Consider the following 23,361-nt stretch of genomic DNA (forward strand, 5'->3'; position numbering starts at 1 on the left):
GGAGGTTACGGAAAGGGGGCGAGTGGTGACGAATGGGACACGTGCGCAAAATGCTGACACTATTGTAGCATAAATTATTCATCCTGCGAAATTTGTCGTTGCTTCGTATATTTTCAAAAACATCAAATTTCGAGTTTTCGAAGAAAATTTGAAGAAACATGAAAATATTCGAAGCAGGAAGCAATAATTGAACTTCTCAGTCAAGTAAATAGTCATGTCAGACGATTGCCGTTTTTGTTAACATTGTGTTTGTCTATTACCGTTGCGTACACGATGTTACGAATGTCAGTTCGAGATAACAATAGAATTTCGGAACATAGCGTAAAATAGGTCATAACATTTATTCATTATAAAGAAGACAGCTGATGGTATAATCGACAGCAAAACTACTATTTGTAAGCCCCGGTTAAAATCTAAAAGATCAAATGGTAGAATTGGTTTTGTTTTATTCGTTGATAGATATAAATCTCTGACATACTCACAGTAGACATTTCAGTGTAAGTTAGTATCCTCGTGTAAGAAACACATAAGTTACCGTCGAAATATGTGATACTGTTGCTGACCCAAATAATCCAGCAACATTACGCCCATCCGTAATTGACATTAGGAGCACCGCCCCGAGTAGGGGGAATTCAATTACATGCAATTAGTCTTTAGATTGAGTCTCACTAACAAAACCAATATGTCCACCAGTATACACGTTTTGGGTCGTAAGAACGTCCAGGGAGAAGATTTTTCCCTTTAGAACGTGCATGTGTACCTAAAGGGGACTTCGTAATTCTGATGGTCAGGCACGGAGACTTGGTTGAAAGCGTGCCATCACACTCGACGGCGTAAGTAGTTGTTCATATTATCAACTATTTGGCTTGTATTTGGTGCGGCCTTAAACTTCAAACAGAACACCCAAACCACGGAATAGGATAAACACTTACCATAAACAATTGATTTGGTTGGTGCCAAAGAAACATCTTTCAATGTTGTCATCATTCCGTCGTGAATACTCGAAGATACCGGTTGTTGGTCACGAGACGTCTTTGAATCCCATGAACTCGGATCTTTACTTGGATAAGGAGATTCAGTCTTTGCAGAAGACTTGAAACTGGATTCTTTCCAGTCAGATAAACTTGACGACTCATCGATAAGAAACATCCCGACCGTTGTGTCAACGCTTGGCATCAACGAGGTCAGGGTCATCGCAAGCCCGGATGCGTACGTTGAATGAAATGATGAATCGCCTGTTGACTGAACGCTGGACAGCAATGACGACGTCATCTCTGTCACAGACGCGTACGCTGACTGAAGCGCTGAGTCGACTGTTTCAGGGACGCTTGGCATCAACGGCGTGGTCATCTCAATCCCGGATGAGTACGTTGACTGAAACGATGAGTCGCCTGTTGACTGAACTCTGGGCAGCAATGACGAGGTCACCTCTGTCACAGACGCCAATGATGTCTGAAATGAACTGTCGACTGTTATGTGGACGCTTGCTATCAACGGAGAGGTCAGCTCTTGCGTGGACGTTGTCAGGATCGAAGAAGCACTCGCTGGGGGAAGCTGAAAGCAGCGCTGTTTGAGTAGAAGGTGAAAGAATCACAGATGATGCTCCATCGGCGCTAGAGTTGCAGGAAACCACCGGTACCATGTTATCATTGGGTGCAACGTCCGGGGCAGTCGGCTCATACACACCTGCGGAAAGACACCAAACATTGACGCCAGTGTACGACCAATCTCGACGAACAACCTCCAGCTTCCCCTCACGCTCACACACATGAAAGATTTTATAGCATCAAAAGGCTTGACTCCTGAGAGTTTCTAGGCCTTCAGTCCTAGCTACCCAACAACGAAGCAGGTGTGATACATGGGGTCTCACCTTAGGCAAGTGAGTTTGTTCAAAATTGTCTCTGTTCACTCAGCAGAAAATGGATACCTGGTGGAATAAGTCATGTGACTATAAACCTTCTAGTGCAGGCGCAGCTTGGGTTATCCGGGGTGATAATAATCAGATTGTGATTTCAGTGCCGTTGAGCACCGTATGTGGAAACTAGGCGCTATACAAATCCATTATAATGATTATTATTATTAAATTGCACAAGAACTGTGTTGCCTGACGCCACACAGCTGGATTCCTGCCGTATTACGGCGGCCTGTAAACAAACCGATCAAGTTGTTATCCGTGAAGATCCGGGTTAGAATTGATCTTCAGTAACCCATGCTTGTCGTAAGATGCAACTAACGGGATCGGGTGGTCAGGCTCGCCGAATTAGTTGACATATGTCATCGTATCCCCATTGCCTAGATCGTTGCTCATGCTGTTCATCACTGGATTGTCTGGTCCAGACTCGATGAGTTACAGGCCGCCGCCATATAGCTGGAATATTGCTCTCTGTCACTTTATTGCGTTATTCAGATCCACATCAGCAACAACGGCTTAGGCAGTAATGCTAGTCTGGATTGTCTGGTCCAGACTCTATTAAATACAGACCGCCGCCTTATAGCTGGAATATTGTTGAGTGAGGCGTAAAAGGAACTTTCTTTAATTTTCGGCATGTATTTATGCTGCAAGTGGTTGCCGAAAGTTTTCTAACCAGGTTTTCATGTGTATTTCCTAAAACAATTTTATTTGATGCACAATGATAATGGGGACTGTTCACTGTAACAAGGATGCCAACCTACTTTTGGGACGCCTGGCCCTGCGGTATTCCAGATGCCACTGTGCAGTACTGGATGCCATAAATCTTTTTCTTGCACGCCGATGCCTACATTTCAATATTGAAGTACATTTTCATTTTTTTCTTGCAAAGGTGACATATTATTAAACTATTTGATTAAACTTTTTTAACTTGCATGTGAAAATTCCAGTCTAATTTACTTAGCTTCACGCACGTACTAGCTGAGTACACTGGTATGTAGTAGTTTGTTGTTGACGCCGCAACATACCAGCTGTCTGTAAATAATCGAGTCTGGACCAAACAATTCAGTCATTACATATATCTCAAATGTATGTTTTCTTATACCTTCAGACAACGAATAAGAACTATACAGTTCCAAAAACTGGCAGAAAAGGTGTTCACAATTTATTTTTTCTTTTAACTTGTCGTTTAACGCCGCACTCATCTATAATACAGCTGCATGTATATTGCAGCGGTCTGTAAATAATGGAGTCTGGAACAGACAATCCAGTGATCAACACCATTAGCATGGATCTACGCAATGGGGATACGATAACATGTGTCAATCAAGGCAGCGAGCCTGACCACCCAATCCTGTTAGTCGCCTCTTACGACAAGCATGGGTTGCTGAAGATCAATTCTAACCCGTTCTAATTCATTCACTGGTATGGGTCCTGAGTTATCAAAGTGCATGTGAAGACAAATTGGGAGGTATTCGGTGGTACCGGGAATTCCCGTATTTAGGCCCACGCGAAATTTAGCCCATGGGCTTAAACTTGGATTAAATTCTCGGGTGTTTTCAGTGACGTCCTTTTCCAAACGCGGAGACTTTGACTCTGAATAGTGTCACTGCCATAGATATCAGTCAGTTACTCCTGTCATATTAGTTGGAAGTTAAAATGTTGTTTTGGATTCAGAATTGCCGATGTGACGTAAAGCCCAACCACACTTAACTCAAACTATTAGTTTGAAGTTCATGTTTTGCATTTAATAGACTGTTATAACTTCAACATCATTCCGTTCCTGAGTTGAAATACTCACTCGAGTGAACATTTTCACTGCTTTGAACTCTAGAAACAGTGTGGTTCTAAATACTCTCTGTAGAGACTAGTCATTGTCTTAGATGTCAGTCAGTCCTCTCATAATAGTTTGAAGTTCGTGTTTTGCATTAAAGATTGTCAACTTTAACATTCACGTTTACATTTTCACAACTTTTAATTTTGAATTTATACACCAGTTTCCTGATTAAAAAATGTTAAAAATCCTGATTCTTTTCCTTTTTATCACAATATTGTGCATTTCGAATTTAAGCCAGTGGCGTAAATACGGGAGTTCCCGGTGCATTCGGTGGTGGGAGAGATCTCTTATTAGGAGTTTGAATTGAGAACAGCCCTTGGGTGTTCCTAAAACTTTGCATACACTATTCTCATATGTATATTTACTATTGCGAGGCAAAAGAACAATAACACTTAACAGCTCATTGGGTGTTCCTAAAACTTTGCATACACTATTCTCATATATATATTTACTATTGCGAGGCAAAAGAACAATAACACTTAAAATCAGCTATTTCTTTTCGGAAACTTTACCGGACCATAATTAAAGATCACCTGGAATAATTATCTCAAAACCAAAATTGGAAAATACAAGTTCTTAGGTTCTTAAATCACCAGTACTACATCCATGTAACAATCTGTAAATAATCGACCCCAGAAGAAAAAGTGAAAATAGGATTCATGGAGGCAATCAGCCGGTTACCTTCGATGCATCTTTTAACGTAAGTATTTGTTCCACTGTCAGCTACCAGGGACGGATTACTTTTAACGAAAACCGACTGCCGGCCCCAAAAATAACAGGCTGTCAAGGTAGGTGACGTTATTTGATGGAAAGCCACACATTCCATGGCCTCCGAGGAATAGTTCTTGCAAGCGTCCATGCATTCTTGTGTTGTCTTCACTTTCGTCCTCCAAAGAATTGTTAGACCGGAAGTCCTGTTTGATTCAAACATCTCAAATGTGCAATCCCCTGCAACGAAAATGACATGGAGAATTAGGACAAAATATGAAACGTTGTTCATTATGGGAATCGAACCCGGATAATCAGCGTTACAAACAGATTAATCAAAATCACATGTTGTACGTCGATGTGTTAATACAAGACACTTGATATGGATGTGCAACTTCTTTATTATTTACACACGACGTTTCTGGGCTAATACTTGCCCCTTTATCAGGTGAATGTTGATGAAGGTGCAAGTATTAGAAGAAACGTTGTGTGTAAATAATAAAGAAGTTGCATATCCATATCAAGTGTCGTGTATTACCCTACCAACTTCTAAATGCCTATCAAGATGTGATACTTTCCTGTATGAGGATTTGGCATATCCTAGTCACGATATAGCTGAAATACTGCCGATGTGACTATAAACCTAAACTAACTCACTCACTTATCAGTCAGTATCAAGGTTGTTGATCAAGTGTCGCAATAAGCCAATTTCCACTTTCGCGAAATAAGTTCGTTTAGAGTGATGTCCCTTTGTGATACTTGTCATAAGGGGCAGATAACTCTCAATGGCAAAGCTGGAAAATTGCTTCTCAGAACATCATATTGGATAAACGGGTCGTTCTGAGAGGAAGCAATGACGGCGCTAGTGTATTATCGTTGCGAATTAAACACCAAGTACTCGCCCAACACACTGTCCAGTTAATATGGATGTTCCATGTTAATGTCAATATTTCGGACAAAAAATGTTAAATTGAGCTGAGTCGTTTTATGTGTGTAAAATCTAATTGTTCAAGAATCAACGCATCATTTATTTAGATGAAGGGGTCATGGTTCTCTCAGCGTTCATCTGATACGAGATCTTCACGATCTTCTGTTAATGGCTTTGTGTTTGTGTTGCAGAATATATTGCATCGACTTTGTGAAGTCTAAAGTACTTGAAGGGCGGTGGGGTAACCTAGTGGTATAGATTCTCTCTCTCTCTCTCTCTCTCTCTCTCTCTCTCTCTCTCTCTCTCTCTCTCTCTCTCTCTCTCTCTCTCTCTCTCTCTCTCTCTCTCTCTCTCTCTCTCTCTCTCTCTCTCTCTCTCTCTCTCTCTCTCTCTCTCTGTGTGTGTGTGTGTGTGTGTGTGTGTGGCCATGACGTACTGGACCAATATACTGTCCAGTTAATGTACCCCCTAACCATAATTTATTAACGATCCCCTTATTTTGAAATGTGTACATGAAAACTTGTTTTGATTGTAACTTTATGTAATTATATTTGTGTATATGTGTATACTTGGTCTCGTAGCTGTATGGCGGAAACATTCCCGTTGCGACGTTAAATTTTAACCCAATCACCCAGAAACAACACGCACCTGTGTATTCCTCGCAGACAATATGGTATTTAGAGCTACATGCCCTAGTCCTGAACCCAGCACTCTCAGAATCATGAAGTCGCACACATCTGTGAATGGCAAGATGATCCGGCTCAGATAAACCACCCCACTCGACCCATCCGTGAGGCACACAGTCCAACGACCATCTCAGACTCGACACGTTGTCGTTTGGTTGAGACTGATGAAGTCCAGTCCAGTAATCGTTCGTCCTGTAATAGACATCATGGTCGATTTCGTATGTGAGGGGTGAGTGAGTGAGTGAGTGAGTTGGGTTTTACACCGCTTTTAGCAATATTCCAGCAATATCCCGGCGGGGACACCAGAAATGGGTTTCACACAATGTACCCATGTGGGGAATCGAACCCGGACCTTCGGCGTGATGACGTTTTAACCACTAGGCGACCCCACCGCATCTTCGTATATTAGGGTCATCACGCTCCACGGATGCCCACCAATTACAATCCATACAAAACATGTTCACCGTTTGTGCGCTTCCGGAAAGGTTGGTTGGTTGGTTGTTTAACGCCGCACTCAGCAATATTACAGCTATATGGCGGTGGTCTGTAAATAATCGAGTCTGGACTAGACAATCCAGTGATCTAGGCAATTGGGATACGATGACACGTGTCAACCAAGTCAGCGAGCCTGACCACCGATCCCGTTAGTCGCCTCTTACGACAAGCACGGGTTGCTGAAGACCAATTCTAGACCGGATCTTCACGGTTTGCACAAGGACAATCGTAATTCTTAAACACACAGTACTCACAAAAGTGAATTATTTTTCCAATCAGCCGCGATTTCCTGAAAATTCGTATATTTCGCCAATGTGTCCGGAGTGAGCATGTGTTGACCTTGAGCTTGACATATTGCATAAACCTCGTTCCAGGTTTTAAAACCGGGGTAAAGTGTGTATTTGACAGGAGTTGTTGGTAACGATGCTGTAATGCCTGCAAAAGAACGAACAACAACGAACGTGGTTATCTTAAATAATAATAATGATAATAATCAGTACTTCTATAGCGGTAAATTCCATATACCAAGTGCATGCTCAAAGCGCATACAAATAGACTGCTCATTAATATTCCGGATATTCCTGTGAGGCGCTAGAAGGTTATAGTCACATGACTTATCCCACCAGGTACCCATTTTCTGCTGAGGGAACAGAGGCAATTTTAAACAAACTCAATTGCCTACAATGCTTTTATATCAGTGTATGAGTGAGTGTGTTTGACGCCCGTTATTGCTGCTTGTCAGCTAAGTGTCAGGTGCTGGCCTAAGGTAAGGAAAGTCTCTTACGTTTTACCAAATCTATCTGCATGGGGAGAGGGCTGTAAAATGATTACATTTTTACTAGCCTTCATTGTCCCCACCGTGAGTTTGCGAGTTCACATTCCTGCTGGTTGCAAGAAGTAGTATACACAATGGGGGTTCTGGACCAGGGCCTTCCCAAGGCCTTAAAATTAAGGCCTTGGGAAGGCCCACTCCAGAGTCCCCATTGTTTCTGAAATAATCACTTTTTATCGAGCATGGGTGTCCGTCTGTCAAAAGGCTAAATGTTCAACGTATTGCCGTACTTGCTATAAAGTAGCGAGGTGATAGCTTCTTGAAGCTAAATCATACCGCAGCTCTCGGCAGTCCCGGCATTGCCCAGCTGCCATCTCAGAATCACCAAGCGAGCGCTGTGAGCGAGTTTCAGTGTCTGTCTCAGCTCAACTTGTACAGCCGAACGACCGGCTGGCTAGCTGGCTGGCTGGCTATGTTATGGTGATGTCCGAGAAACAGTTTATTGTGAATCTCCTTCTATGATTTGTTTGGTTTTCGTAATGACGGCTTGCCGGGCCTGTTGCTTCCCTAGTTCTATGAACTTGTGTTTCTCGTCTTTGCTGATGACAATGCTTTTACGAGTCTCGGTTCGAATATCTTGCTTCATTCTGTGGTACTTGGCGATTCCTGAGAGCACCGAACGAAACTCTTCCTCGGATATTTTGCTATCGGTGAGAGCGGTGGAAATATGATCATCTAAGGGCCAATCCCACCAACCCTGCCACTCCGGCTGTTATTTCGATGCCTAACACCATGAGTGCGGCCATGATGGTGGATAACAACCCGATACCTGCCGTGCCTAATCCCATGACGGTTGCCATCAGGGCGGTGTCGACACCGTTCACGGAATTGACAGCTCTGTGATATTTTTTCTGCAATGCGGACCGTGTATCGTGTTCACTTTCTAGTTGTTGTTTCATGTCGCATAACTGTTGCAAACGAAACCCGTGTACGGTTTCCAGTGTTTTTGCTACTTTGTCGACGACTGGATACAGTCCCATCCTATATATAATCTTTATTTATAAAATAATATTTAATTGGTTTTCCGTCAATCTTTGATGAATATATTTTAAGCTGATGAGGTAAATATGTTCGTATATAAAAATGACCCGGAGAGTAATGTAAGGCTCCTGAAAAACCATGATCCCCTCGAGGCTTGTAGTGGTGACTCTTACTGGTTGTATATAAATACGACAACGTTTGTATTGATGGCAATCATGCCAGCTTATTTTTAACCCATACAGAATTCTCACATCTTCTCCGGGGGCATCTAAAAGAAAGACTTAATAAGTGTAGAACCTTGTATCACACTGATCCACGAGGGTGGGACCCCAGTATACATTCTTAATTGTAACCAATTATGTTCGTATTCCGGCCAGATGAATAACATATTACCCGTTTGATCTGGTAATGTTGATACGTACGTCCCTTTTTATTTCTGGAAAAAAACTAGTCAGTACAAACCCATATTTTTTTATTTCGATGATATTACCATCATCATCTATGATAAGATAGGGGTAGGTAAGGATAATATTGATAATCCAGTTCAATTGAGATTCGATTATCAATTCTCATCGTTTGTAGACGTTGTTTTTAAAGTGCAGGACGTACAAGGTGTTTTCCTCGCTGGGATGATCGAATGTCCGTGTGTCACTGAGATCGGCAAGCGTGACATTGGAATGATGGTTAATATCATATATATATGTTACGAAATGGTTTTCAATTGGTTTTCGGATATTTCCTCGGAAGTGCACTTCAAACCCATGAGATGTATGTTGTCGGGTAGGAACATTTTGGTGAGCGATATCGTGTCTTCCACGGTGACGGTCACTCCCTGCAGACTGGTGTTAACGTTAGCGTTAACGTTCACCCGCACGTAAACGGAGAAACCATGGTATTGTTGTTGTTTGGTCCAGAGGAGTTTGATCCCTTTCACGATTTCAACGATGCCACGCTCTGACGGCGGTTCGCTGAGGTAGACTTGGATGTACAGCGTGTATTTCGCTGACAGATTTTCCAGGACGTCTACCATGCCATCGAATTCCGACGCCATCTACAATCCCACGTTTTGCGTCCTGGGTTTGCTCGACAGCATGTGAGCTACTTTTAGTTGCGTCAGCGCGCTGACGATCATGCTGCTTCTATGCATCGGGAAATAAGCTAAGAGCAGCGTTCCATCGTTCACGACTTTCATCAGATAGCTATCTTTGTTGTCTGTGAAAACGTGGGGAGAATCAAGCGTGATATTGAGAATCCAATCGATTAGGGATGACACTAACACCCATTTGTTGTCGTCATTGAAGATGAGAGTGTACTGCGTGTTTCTGGAGACAGCCGTGGTCTCTATGTCGTGCAGGTGGAACAGCCTGCCGCGGAACGCTAACTGGGGTTATCACCATTCGTCATCGCGGATCAGGTCATACCGTTTCTCCTTCGGTATCGACAGCCTAGGTCGTTCTTGCTATGTAGAAGGCGGCAGTGCGACACGTTTGTAAATGTTGTTATTCAGTTGCAAGGCGTACAGTTTGCCGTCGACGCCGGGTTCGTCGAAACCGCTTGGTCCACGAGGTCGGACATCGCTATGTTGGCGCATTTTCTAGCGTGTGTTCCTGGACCTTGAGACTCAGTCATTGTCGTATGTGCAGCGTCGCGCTGAGATATCCTATACTTACGGGATCGTGTTTAATATATAAAACTGATATTTTCAATTCTGTGATGTTGCCTCGGATTAATTTCTTGTACTGCCGCGACGAAAATGATTCGGTTCTGCTGTTGTTGTACTTTTCTGTTTTCATCGGCATGGCTTTCAGCAGCGTGGAATGTCGTTGGCCTTAAACATTGTCAGTCGTGCTCAGCTGATCGAGATGAATACACAGTTTGCAGTATGGAATGAGGTCGGGTCATTTCGTGCCGGTCACGGTGGTTTATGGTGGTATGTCGTTCGACATAAACCCGATCATTTTTGCCAACGGTCGGCTGAGTCTCAAAGTGTTTTCTCCGTTGATGGCTAACACGACCATGCCATTCGAGTAGTTCATTTTGAGTTCTGCTCCCACTGGTTTGAATATTTCGTCGTTGAGCGAGCAAATGCTGTAGTAGCCGTCAATTAATTGGTTGCGGGTGTTATTGATGAACAGCTTGTTGTTGTGTCCACCGAAGTTAGTCCATCGCAGAGCGCGACTTCGAGCTGACCTGACGTGTTATCGTGATTCCCGGCAGCGTGACGTACATATTGAAACAATATATATAAATATATGTAATGATAATTTTAATATGAGTGATAACGAAATTGCGAATCATGATGGATTCAAATGGAACGAGATTTAAAACGAATTTTATCGATATTTTCTAAAACTATATCGTAACCGTCAGTAATGCTCAGGTGGTGGTAAACTGGAATCAAATCCCGATGCAGTTTTGGCAAAACCAACTCAATTTTGCCGTGTGGTGTGCGACGACGGGATCGGGTGTGACACTCAACTATGGAACAGACAAACTGAGTAAGGCAGTCACCTTGTTTCATGTTTATTATCAGACGAGACGAATTTTGAAGGAAATAGGTGCACCTCTTCCACAAGATACAGCGTGGAGTATGATTGATGACCCGTACGATCGACGTGTGTACGAACATGTTTGCGATGAATTTATGATTTCCACGAATAAAGACTTTCGCCTTCCCGGTGTGAACCATGGTCTCGGTAAACTATACACTTATTTCTATAAATCCAAAACGTTTAGAATCCCTCATATGGACGGTGAGTACGTACCTGGATACCAAAGTTTACGGGCCCCATGACGAATGACCAAATTCATGTTTCGTACATCAAACAAACCCACCCTTGAGCATATTTCTAAATCTAATTTTTGTTTTTCCATATCAAATTTATAAACATATACTTTTAATGTCGCAATACGGACGAAAGCAAGATCCTTTCAGAAGATCGAGAGTGTATCTCAGCGTCAAAGCCGTGCGTCAGTCGGTGACCATCACCAACAATCCGAGCACGATCGATCAAAACCAAACGCTGCTGGTTCAATTCCCCAACCTGGGCGCGAACGGCCTCATCGTACCCGGCATGGCTAGACTGGCTTTTCACATCCCGTTGGACTCTGAGAACGACAAACGCACGATTGTGCGCAACCTGGGTCACGCCATCGTCAAGAAAACCAAACGGGAACGAGGTGCTGAGCATCGACGACAGCGATGTGTTTTACTGTTACGCAGACTTCTGGAGAACCCCAAACGAACGCAATAACATGTTGTATCAAGGACTTTGTAGGGCTAACTGCAAAAAGAATGACGTCCGTGTGGGAAAAGCTTTCACGCAAAACATACTCGATGGGATAGTGGCAAAGGACAAAGCCGTCGCCGAAGCGTACGGGAACAGGTTTTGCATACCACTCGACTTCGAGCTGCTCGAGGGGCACATGCCGTTTTACCAGGCCGCACTGGGCGACAGGCTGGAATACGAACTCACGTTCAACGACTACGGCAAAGTTATCTTCACGCTGGATGTCACAGAGGCCAGCTACATTGTTGACAACATCTCGCTGGAGTTCGACATGGTCACGAGCACGGAACTGGCTCGGCAGATTCGCAACCAGTATTCGGGAAAACTGTCCATCCTGTATGATCGTCAAGGACAAGAGCGACACGTTGTGGAACATCAACCTGAACGTGCCGGCTAGATCTATGAAAGGCATCTTGATTATTTCCGTGGCGGAATACCCGCCGTTACAAAGAAACAGCGAACTCACTTGGAATCCCGAGATAACGAAAGTGGAAGTGACCGTCGAAGGTGTGCCCAACCAACTGTTCAGCCAAGGCATGCGAGCTCACCAGCAGTGGGACGAAAGAAAAAAACAACCGGCCATCAAATGGCACCCACTGGAAGTCAACGATGTCGTCAAAGAGTTTACCCTACATGATGATTGGTTATTACCTGGACGACCATTATACGCTCTGGCTGGACATGCGATCCACGGATGACAACAGGCTGCACGGCAGCGGACGCTGCATCGAGGGGATCACCATCCAAAATCACCAAGAAGACGCAAACCGCCGGCAAGTTAAATTTATATTTGTATGTGATTATGGATGCTCAACTCAATATAGACAATGGAAGATTCGTGCAGGCCATTTATTGATTTACCTCGCGATGCGCACTGCACCATCGTGTGCGGTCAGATGGGGTGCGGCAAGATGGCATTCGTGCTGGACATGCTGGAAGAATACTATCGTGATGTGTTCGACCACATTGTCATTATCTGTCCTACTTTACAGATGAACAAGACATACACGGAGAAACTGTGGGTGATGACGGACCCGGACGTGCACAAAATCCATCCGCGAACGCTCCTTCAGGACTGGTTGCACGCTTACCATGACAAGTATAAAGGAGAATCGACTCTGTTCATCCTGACGATTGCAGCGCCAACAAGGAAATCGTGAAAACAAGAGACGTGCTGTCATACCTGGCCTTCCCGGGCCCGCACGCGAAACAAAGCGTTCGGGTGCTGACGCAGAAATTCAACTAGGTGCTTAACAACTTACGTGAACAGATGCGATGGGTCGCCATATTTCACTGCAAGGACAGGGATTCGTTCGAGGAATGCTTGTGAGAAAATGATGTGATCCCGACCAAACAAGAACGAGAACACATGAAGAAACTGTTAGCAGAAACGAAACACGCTAAACTCGTGCTAAAAAACGGACCAACCAGTAGCTTACCAACCACTTAGCAAAAATGCTAGAAATTTTATCTAGATAGACAAAGCAAAAAGCGATGCATAGCCGAGTTTTTACCTGATTGGCTTACCTAATTTATAATATGGTGAGTTTTATCGAAATTATCATAGTGTGTAACTTGACTTTCATCTCGTGTTTAGCGTGTGTCGGATTTTATTTATTTAGACTTAAAAATCGTTTGTCACATTATAAGATGGAGTCCAACGAACTTCTCCATCAAATGATTATGGGGGATGCCAATAATAATAATAATAATAATAATGATAAGCGAGAGAGACTGGTGACGCTCGCAGTCGGTAGCAAGCCAAACAATACTTGGGCGGTGACTATACTCCAGATAAAATTCATAAAATGGCCGTTGAAGAAATTGATAAGCAGTACGTTAGATACGAGTCCAGATTCGGCGCCGAAATTATAGAAACCATAGGTTCTGGTTTGATTCGGATCTTCATCGACATAACATCATACTTCTTTCCCATTCCACCGGAACGTCAAATTGACATGTGGAAAGAACTAGATAAAGATCCGATCATCCAACAGGCTTTGAGCTACGTCAGCTGCGAGCTGTACCACACATACGGCATGTTTTTGACTCCTTTAACCGTGGCGATCATCACAGCAAAGCACTGTCAATTTAAAGAAGAAAAAAAATAAAAATAATAATAATATACAACATGGATGCTGCCTCGCAACAGGAGGAAATGACGCCGACGGAAGCAACAGCAACGCCGATACGACTAGTCACCACCAAGAATCCTAAAAAAGTCACCGCCGGTAGAAAAGCTGATTTAGCCAAGCACCACAATAATAATATTAATAACTATTGCCGGTGCTGCAGCGGTGGAAGCAGGATTAATCGTATATACTAATAACAAGCAACCACCACCAAAACAAACACAAACACAATTAGAGATAAACCCACATATTGTGTTATAAAATAAAAATAAAAAAATAAAATGTTTTTGATATATACACACATGATGTCGTCGTCCAATGGAAAAACATTCGTCAACGATGCATATCACACTGCTGTGGTAGCCGGAATAGCTGTAGGTTACGCTCGCTTAAAGAAAATGGTTCTCAAACAGCCAACGATCAAGCTCGATTTCAACCTGCATGACATGGGCATGCTCGCCATAAACTTAGGGATGGCTATGGCCACCAAGGACATTCTGGTGAAACAAAGAATTATACCTTAAAACATTTTAAAGTATTAATAAACAAAACAACATTATATAAAAAAAATGGCTACGAACGCCATGATGGTTGGTGGTGCATTAGTCAACGCCCTGGCATTCTCAAATTACGAACGTCGAGCGCGGTCAAAATAGAAGCGGAATGAAAACGTCACGATTTGGCCGTGGAGAAACTGCAAGCCGCTCAAGCCGAGTACGCCAAAAAGCACGTGCAGAGTTCATCAACGACCAACTCGCTCGCGAAAACCACGCCATTCAAATGTTCAAGAACATCGACTACGCCATGCGAGAATACTACCTGCGCACCAGCAAACGACTCGAACCCCTCGATGACGAAAAAGTATTACACGCCTTCCACGGAACAGAAAGACCGGGAACTGATTTTCGTGGTGCTGGGTATAGCGGCAACCATGTTGATCGTCAAACAATTAGACTAAAATATATTTATGTGTGTATACATAAAAGATGGGAAGACGTGCACCGTATAATTGCAAGTACGTTCTGCTCGGAAAAACCGAAACCTGCGGCAGGAAATGCATCGCCGAATATTGCGGCATACACACATTGTCCTGGAGTGGGCCTTCCCAAGGCCTTAATTTCCAATTAAGGCCTTGGGAAGGCCCTGGTCCAGAACCCCCATTGTGTATACTACTCAAGAGGACACTAACGGGATCGGGTGATGAGACTCGCTGAGTTGGTTAATTCATGCAAACATGTGCTGGTTGCGTAGACCGGGATCTTCCCACTTACCCAACTCCTATTGTTTCAGGAGAAAATATCACTGGGGTGTGATAATCCCCTATAATCCCGTATTTTGCTCCCTGTGAAATAGTATCCGGGACCAAATGTGATAAAATATCAACTAGTTTTGACTCAATGTTTATCTTTATTTATTAATTATATGGCATTGATATAACTTACAGCCCCTGTAGACAAAGGACTGACCGCCGCGTCCATTGGGAACGAAACGAGTGTTTATTTGAACCGATGGTCATGGTGTCAATCACTGGATTGTCTGGTACAAACTGCCGTCGTATATTTCGGAAAAGTGCGTCCGTCAAACAAACAATTAAACAAACAAATACAGTGAGTGAGTGAGTTGGAAGGTGGGTGGGTTGGTTTTGACAGGTTAACCAGAGACAGAGAAGACAAAGTACGTGTGTCTCATTCACTCACCACCATTCACCAGGTTTACCAGAGACAGAAAAGACAAAGTATAGACCATTCACCAGGTTTATGTGAAAAGTCTCATGTCACATTCACTCACCACCATTCACCAGGTTTACTAGAGACAGAAAAGACAAAGTACGTGTGTCTCATTCACTCATCACCATTCACCGGGTTTACCAGAGACAGAAAAGACAAAGTACGTGTGTCTCATTCACTTGCCACCATTCACCGGGTTTACCAGAGACAGAAATGAGAAAGTACGTGTGTCTCATTCACTCACCACCATTCACCAGGTTTACTAGAGACAGAAAAGACAAAGTATGCGTGACTCATTCATTTACAACCATTCACCAGGTTTACTAGAGACAGAAAAGACAAAGTACGCGTGTCTCATTCATTCACCACCATTCACCAGGTTTACTAGAGACAGAACAGACAAAGTTCGTGTGTCTCATTCATTCACCACCATTCACCAGGTTTACTAGAGACAGAAAAGAGAAAGTACGTGTGTCTCATTCACTCACCACCATTCACCGGGTTTACCAGAGACAGAAAAGACAAAGTACGTGTGTCTCATTCACTTGCCACCATTCACCGGGTTTACCAGAGACAGAAATGAGAAAGTACGTGTGTCACATTCACTCACCACCGGGCCTATTAACGACAGGAAAGCACATGTCTCTGATGTACTGTTTGGGGGACGGTGTTGTAGACTAGTGGTTAAAGTGTTCTTCACGCCGAAGGCCGGGTTAGATTCCCCTCATGGGTACAATACAATGTGATTGATGGAATATTGGGTACCTCGGAAGGATGCGAAAGCAGCAATAACGCGTTGCGCCGTGTGGCAGCAAGAGTTGTGTGATCCCCAGAGGTTGAAATTGATGAGAAGATGTGCTGTTGAGATTGACATCCAATGATCGAGGGAAAAATACCAGCGCCTTGAGTCATGCACTAGTGCGTGGATATGTGCGCGGTATAAATATCCAATAATAAAAAAAATAATAATAGTATTGCTCAAAGCTACGTAAAACTATACTCACTCACGTTAAGCGTGCATGTGTCTCTGATGTACTTTACATCATGCACCAGGCTAACCAAAGACAGAAACAGAAAACTCACGTGTTTCTGATGTACTCACCTCCATGCACCAGGATCACCATTAGCAACTTCATTGTAGCTTTGTTTAGTATCTAAACGAGAATGGACAAACAAATTTAATAGATGCTGCTTTATTGAACAACTACACTGCAAGGGAAATCAATTGATGCTCTAATTAACTGCAAGTGTTGACTAATGTAGAAGATGGTTCAATATTGATTATAATAATTGTAGAAAATGTACATTGTGCACCTTAAATGTAACAGGAGACGATATCCACTATCTTTTTTACTGTCAATATCTTAACGAAATAAGAAAAAGGTTTCCGAAAAGGTTCACTACAAAGCCTTCAATATTTAACAAGATTTATATATTTCAGACAAAAAATGTATCCACTTCAATAACATTGCCCATATTTTGTCCATATGTAAATTCAGATAAATAAATAATTGTATTATTCATGTATATGATATTTATGTATGTCTGATGTGCCAAGGGTCCTAAGCGACTGTTTTCTATTGATCTTTCTTTCACCCCATTTTGTTAGAATGCTAGTTGCTCCAGCAGGTACGACATGAATATCAATCGTTATCTGTCGGTTCAATTCCAAACTTGTTCGGTCCTTGATAGGAAATTGGAGACATACGCTATTTAAAGGTCAATGTCACCAGATGGAGTAAAGTAAGCCTCTCTGGGAGAATTACTCTAGTAGCATTGACATTACCAGAAATGTGCCTGAATACAAACTAATAAGACCGACAGTACCCTTTCATATCCACACGAAATCCCTGATGGTTGGTACAAGCCATAATAGGGAATTGCAACGACATGCTTTTGGTCACTGATGCCTCCTCAAGTCCACCAAAAACTTTTGAAAGCGTTATTGAGGCCATGAATGTTGCAACCTTGATCGAACACCTTCTGAGCTAGACTCGTAAAGAAATCTTGATAAAAACCATGCTCTATTATACTTCAAAAGTATAACGGGAAAGTCTACTTTTGGAATGTTGAATACATCCCTCTTGTCCTACAACCTTGTGAAAAGTGTGTTGTCTCTGAATATATATGCAGCGGTTCAAATGTAGCGGTTTAACGGGTCCCTACTAATTCAGGTTCTTGTTAAGGTAAATCAGCGGAAGGGAATTGAATATTTTATGGCTACTGAACGACAACAGGTAATTGATACACATGAAGCTTAAGTTAAATTAAATATTCCCAAATGTGAAATAGAACTTAAATTTCATTTGCTTTCATGGAAGGAATTAAATGACAAGTCACAAACATATAATCGCTTATATCTTTGATATATTGTTGGCAAGGTGCAGACTTACCATCTCTGGATTGTGTGGCCCCCCATCAAATGGTAGAGAATATTGTTGGGTGTGGCGTTTGGCAACAAAAACAATAACTTTCTTTTATAAAGTATGTACGTGACGGGTGCTACTCGTAGAACGTGACAAACTTACTCTTTTCGCGAACACGTGACAACGTCACTGATTTTAGCTATCCCTACTTGTTATTGTCAGCACTATTTTTTTTGCGTCCAATGGAATCAGATTGCGACAGATAATCGATACAGTCTTGTTAGCTCTGATGTTGATGTTTAAAAGGGTATAATCGAACAATCAATATGTCTGACAACAAGCAAACAGTTGCACCTTAAGTTTGAAGGAAAATCGAATACAGAAGTATAATAAAAATATTATTTTATGATCAATTGAGTCTGTTCAAATCAGTATGTATGCTTGGTAACACAAATATACGTCAAAGCAATCAATCAGTGTATGTTTTTTTACAAAACCTATCAGTTTCACGTGACATACATACTCAGAGGCAAAAGTTACTGTGACATGGATTTCTTTTATTGGTAATCTTTCGATTGATTTTCTTGGATTGAACCAGAGAAAGGGTGTGGTAAAATGGTGGAAGTAGCCAAAATATTGAAAATAATTTAGTTTAGATGGGGAGTTGAGAAGTTGGACGTAAGAGGGTTGGGAAGTTCATTGCGTATAAGTTCAACTAAGTAAGTAGTGTAAAGTATATTGTGACTTATTGTCCAGTACAGTTAAACTGTTGCTGATAAGCTAATAAGGAGTCTACTAAATAGATGAAAAGGGTTGAATGTTAAAAAGTAGGGCTGGGGAGGCAGGGTACGGTGTTTATGTTTTGGTTGTGAAACGTGCGGTGTGTGGGCTTGACATTGTGAATTAGTCTGGATAATCGAGTTTACACTGTAATGTGTGGTTTAAACATAGTTTTGTATTCATAAAAATGAATTGGGATTGGTGAACAAGCTATACAGCTTATATCAACACTGCTCCCATACAACATATAATACAAAATTTAGGTGCAGCATGTGTCGTCATCGATAGTGACTATTTAGTTTACACTGTAATATGTGGCGGGATAGATATGTTTTAAAGGGTTTATTCTGAATTTAAGGGTACCTTTTTTGTTTGGTGTTTTGATATTTTGTTTTCAGACCCAGTCTGGTAGTTTAGGGTAATTTGGTTTCTTCTAGTAACTACTAGGTAGTACCTATGACTTTTGTTTTTCTTTTCTTTTTGGGGGTTGGTGGGGGTGGGAGGTTATATTGTAAGGAGTGTAGTTCATCCTATTCGGTAGGGGATAGAGAAGGGCGGGAGCGACTCACTCCAGTGTGAACATGATAAATGTTTAGTAGATGTGCAGGAGGGTTAATTTGTCTGCATCCCAGTGAATGTCACCTATTGCTCTCATTCGATTTGAATCGTTTTGACACGAGTTGACCAAATTATAAACAAGATAATACAGGTAGATAATTTCATATATTGAACGAGTTTCAAGTCCTCCTCTGGAAACGAAAATGTTACGAAAGGTGAACTGGATACACGTGTCACCAATCAGCTTATCAAAACCTATGCGACCACGTCCAGCTGAAGCCTTTACTTTACTTGACTTTTATTCTCAATAGACCACCAATGGTGGTATAAGAGTACATATCACACACATCAATTATTTCATACAGTCAAAATGGCGGTGGAGTATAACAATATATTGTAGAAAATCAGTTTTTGGTATAACATGTCTATTATCTAACTTTTGTTATAGTAAAAAGATAATATTTTCTAATGATGATCATGATGATCACGTTATTCAGAATTGAAGGCCATGTGGCCAAGAGTACAACAGGTAATACAACATTGTCATGGTGTGTAGAGTTGAAATCTAATTCATAATACAATTTTTTTAACGTAGGTTTTGCTTCAGGAATATACATATTCCTTTAAGAACAGTGACACTGTGTATCTTCATAAGGGCTCGGAATTTGACAATTGAAGGTGGGCTGTAGAAATAGGCTGGAATACATTAGGATCTGCATCGGTTATAAAATGGACATATTAGCAACAAGTGATATTCGTCTTCAAGCACGTTTAAAGTACATTTGTTACAAACTAATTCTTTATATGGGACAATTATCTTTGAAAAACGTTGTTTTTGTATATTCAAGTTATGTGATTGGCATCGGAATTTGATCAATATTCGCATAAGATCTTTGTTTAATGCGCCACAGGAAATATACAGTTCAGGTTCAAGAAGTGACTTAAATGTACTATAATTTACAAGAAATGATGAGTTTCTTATTTTACTATTCCAGTGTTGTATATTAATATATATACAGCGTTGTTTGAACTCAAACATGAAGTGAGTTACATCGCCACAATCTTGGGCTAACCAGACATAGGAGAAACCTGTAGTCAATAGAAACATTCGAACATGTGAAACCCAGTTTGTGCCTCCGTTATCATCATAGGCTTTCATCATCTTATAACAGGCATTCGGGTATCTATTTTGGTCCATACGAATAATTCGGCACCAATATTTAATACACCTTGACTGGTAATGTACACACAAGTTATATCTGCCAATTTATCCAAGTACAGCATTTTTTTACTGAGTGACAGAAATCCTTTATAGTACTCACTATGAACCTTTTCAATACACGTTCTATAAGTATAGCCCTAAATTTCACTTCCATAGGTTAGAATTGGTAGTATCTTACTGACATATATATTATTAGCAATAGTTAAAGACATGCTTTGATACTTGGTGAACAGTTGAAACAGAGGGAGACATGCACGTCTGGCTTGTAAAGATAGCGTTTCACATGCTTTGGACCAAAGCAAACGAGATGAAAGTACAATTCCTAAATATTTATAATAAGGGGTGGCCTCTACAGGTAGACCTTTAAAATACCATTTTTCATTTCTCTTAACGCGTCCTCCGTTTCGAAAAACAACCACCTTAGATTTATCCCGATTTACTTCAAAGCCCCACGTGTTACAAAAATCTTCAAGAATGTCTAATTTTCTTTGTAAATCAACAATGCTATCTCCTAGTAGTGCAACGTCATCCGCGAACAGTAATATCTTTATAGCTTCTATGTATTCATTTACATAAATTCCAAGAGTATTGCCATGATGGAGATCGTCTGCAAGTTTATTGATGAAAAGGATGAAAAGTAGCGGACTGAGCATATATTTATAAACTTTGGTAGGTATTTTAAAACAGTAAAATCTGAGTTAGTAAACAAAATTCTATCAGATACAATGTTTGAGTGTTTGAGCAATTTGGTTGGTGTAAATTTTCTTCTAGATTCATGAAAAGCAGGATAGCGAAATACATAATGGAACTTTTGAACTTTTGGAACTTTGAGGTGTATATATTCTGTATATAAATGCAACGTTTAGAGATAGGTAAATCAGTATTATATGTTACGATGGCAGTCCTCATTTCACAAACGGAATGCTTTACACATCATTTATTCATGTATATATACTCAGCAGCAAAACAAACGTCAGTACGAATTCAAAATTAGATAGGCACTGTAATCAATTCATTACAGAAATGGACATAATAAACGGATCAAAAACATTTTGTGTGTACAATATCCTGACACATCAATGAATAACTCACCACAAATCCAAGACATTACGTGAACGTTTGCAGTCCATTCAGACTCTTGACTTCAGTATCTAGTGTGACCACCACGAGCGGCAATAACTGCAGCACAGCGTCTATGCATGGAGTGCACCAATTGATTGATGAAGGCCATTGGCACCTGGAACCACACTTTGAGAAAGACCTGGCGCAATACATCGGCTCTGTTCGGCCTTGGTATGACATTATTCAGTCTCCTCTGAATTTCATCCTAATTAAGATGTTCAGTTGGGTTTAAATCAGGACTAAGGTCTGGCCACTGCATAATGTTGACACCGTTCTGCTGTAGGAAGTCCCGTGTAGCTCTGGCAGTATGGGCCCGGGCGTTATCATGCTGGAACATGTTGTTCCGGTGACGTGCGAAATGTGGTATGACGTGGGGTCTGAGAGCTTGGTCGATGTAGCGCACCGCTGTGATGCCGCCTCCTCTCCCTGGACCAAGGTTCTGGAACACCACAGGACCCACTCTCTGGTTCAGGCCTATTCCATCCCCTACCACGATGCTTGCGCCTCCCCATGAGTCTCTTTCCATAACACATTGGTCTGAGTAACGCTGGCCACGTCGTCGCCATATTCTTGTTCTGCCATCCGCAGTTGATACGCAGTACCGACTCTCATCTGTGAACAGAACAGTTCTCCATTGCCTGTATCGCCAGTTTTGGGGTTGTAGGGCAAACTGTAGACGTTCACGCCGATGACGAGGGGTGAGGATAGGTCCACGGTGAGGTCTACGGCAATGGAGGTTCCCGTTGTTAAGACGTCGGCGTACTGTATCAGTACTGATTGGTCTTCCGTGTGTTCCCACTGTCTGGCGTGCTGTTTCGGATGCCTGCGTGAAGGGATTCTGTACATGCTGTCGCACAACATGGCGGTCTTGTCGTCTTGTGGTCACCCTTGGTCTGCCAGTATGGGGGCGATCATTTGTGGTGTTGGTGGCCCGGAAACGTTGCTGCAGTCTGTAGATGGTCTGAACGTTGAGCTGGAAGTGACTGGCAAAGGCTTGTGCAGTGTGGCCAGCTTCAAGTCTTCCTAGCGCCTGGTTCCTCTGAGCTGTCGTGAGTGGCGGCATCCTGCTGACGTTGTAATGTGAATGTTTCAACCAGGTTTGGGGGTGCATTTTTATAGGGCTGGTCCTTGTGAACAGCACGTGCCGCATGAGTTGCATGAAAAACATGGAGAACACCGTACCATCTCCGAGATCAGGTTGCGTTTTTGAGACCATTTGTTTGGGAAGGAATGTCTTTGCTCAGGTAAAGTTGGAGATGTGGTCAAAAGTATACAATCAAAACATTAAATGAGTTTATAGTTATCAGTTTCTGCGAAGGAAAATTCCAAACTGACGTTTCTATTGCTGCTTAGTATATAAGCCTTTCCTGCAGTATTGTACATCACTTGCTTGATAATGGCGTTAGCAGCTACACCAAAACGTCGCTAACATTATAATATAGAAGTTGTGTATCCATAGAACCTTCCCCGTTGTTCAGCACACCAACTTCTAAATGCCACTGAAAGAAGTTCACTATATATGGCTAGACCAGTGTTTAACTGCGTACTATTTTCAGCGTTCATTAGACGAACGTTTGACAGCATCCTCTTATTTGTTTAGATAAGACCATTGAATGTGGAATGGTTCTGTTTCTACATTGAGGTACCAAGGTGTTTTACTGTTATGTGCGTCTCCGCTATCCTTGGGTAGGAGCGATTTGGGTTCATGTAGGTGAAGATCGTCAATAAATAAATTTCATCATCTGTATTTATTCAAAGAAACTACAGCTGTATTTTTAATCACCCTGA

The 23,361-nt window shown here is 41.9% G+C and overlaps 1 protein-coding gene across 1 annotated transcript in view; it reads right to left on the reverse strand.

Moving 5' to 3' along the window:
- LOC124256931 overlaps window positions 1-23,361 on the reverse strand; it is a 35,034-nt gene that overhangs the window by 1,539 nt on the left and 10,134 nt on the right. The window contains exons 2-6 of the mRNA XM_046690899.1: window positions 16,628-16,679; window positions 6,818-6,998; window positions 6,031-6,260; window positions 4,428-4,694; window positions 933-1,686 (exon numbers count right to left, since the gene is read on the reverse strand). Coding sequence (XP_046546855.1) covers window positions 1,352-1,686; window positions 4,428-4,694; window positions 6,031-6,260; window positions 6,818-6,998; window positions 16,628-16,661 — 1,047 coding nt within the window. The 5' untranslated portion in view covers window positions 16,662-16,679 and the 3' untranslated portion in view covers window positions 933-1,351. The remainder of the gene's footprint in view (window positions 1-932; window positions 1,687-4,427; window positions 4,695-6,030; window positions 6,261-6,817; window positions 6,999-16,627; window positions 16,680-23,361) is intronic.

The sequence above is a fragment of the Haliotis rubra genome, unplaced genomic scaffold (assembly GCF_003918875.1).
Source record: "Haliotis rubra isolate DU_JTF1 unplaced genomic scaffold, ASM391887v1 Scf643, whole genome shotgun sequence".
Classification (NCBI taxonomy): Eukaryota; Metazoa; Mollusca; class Gastropoda; order Lepetellida; family Haliotidae; genus Haliotis; species Haliotis rubra.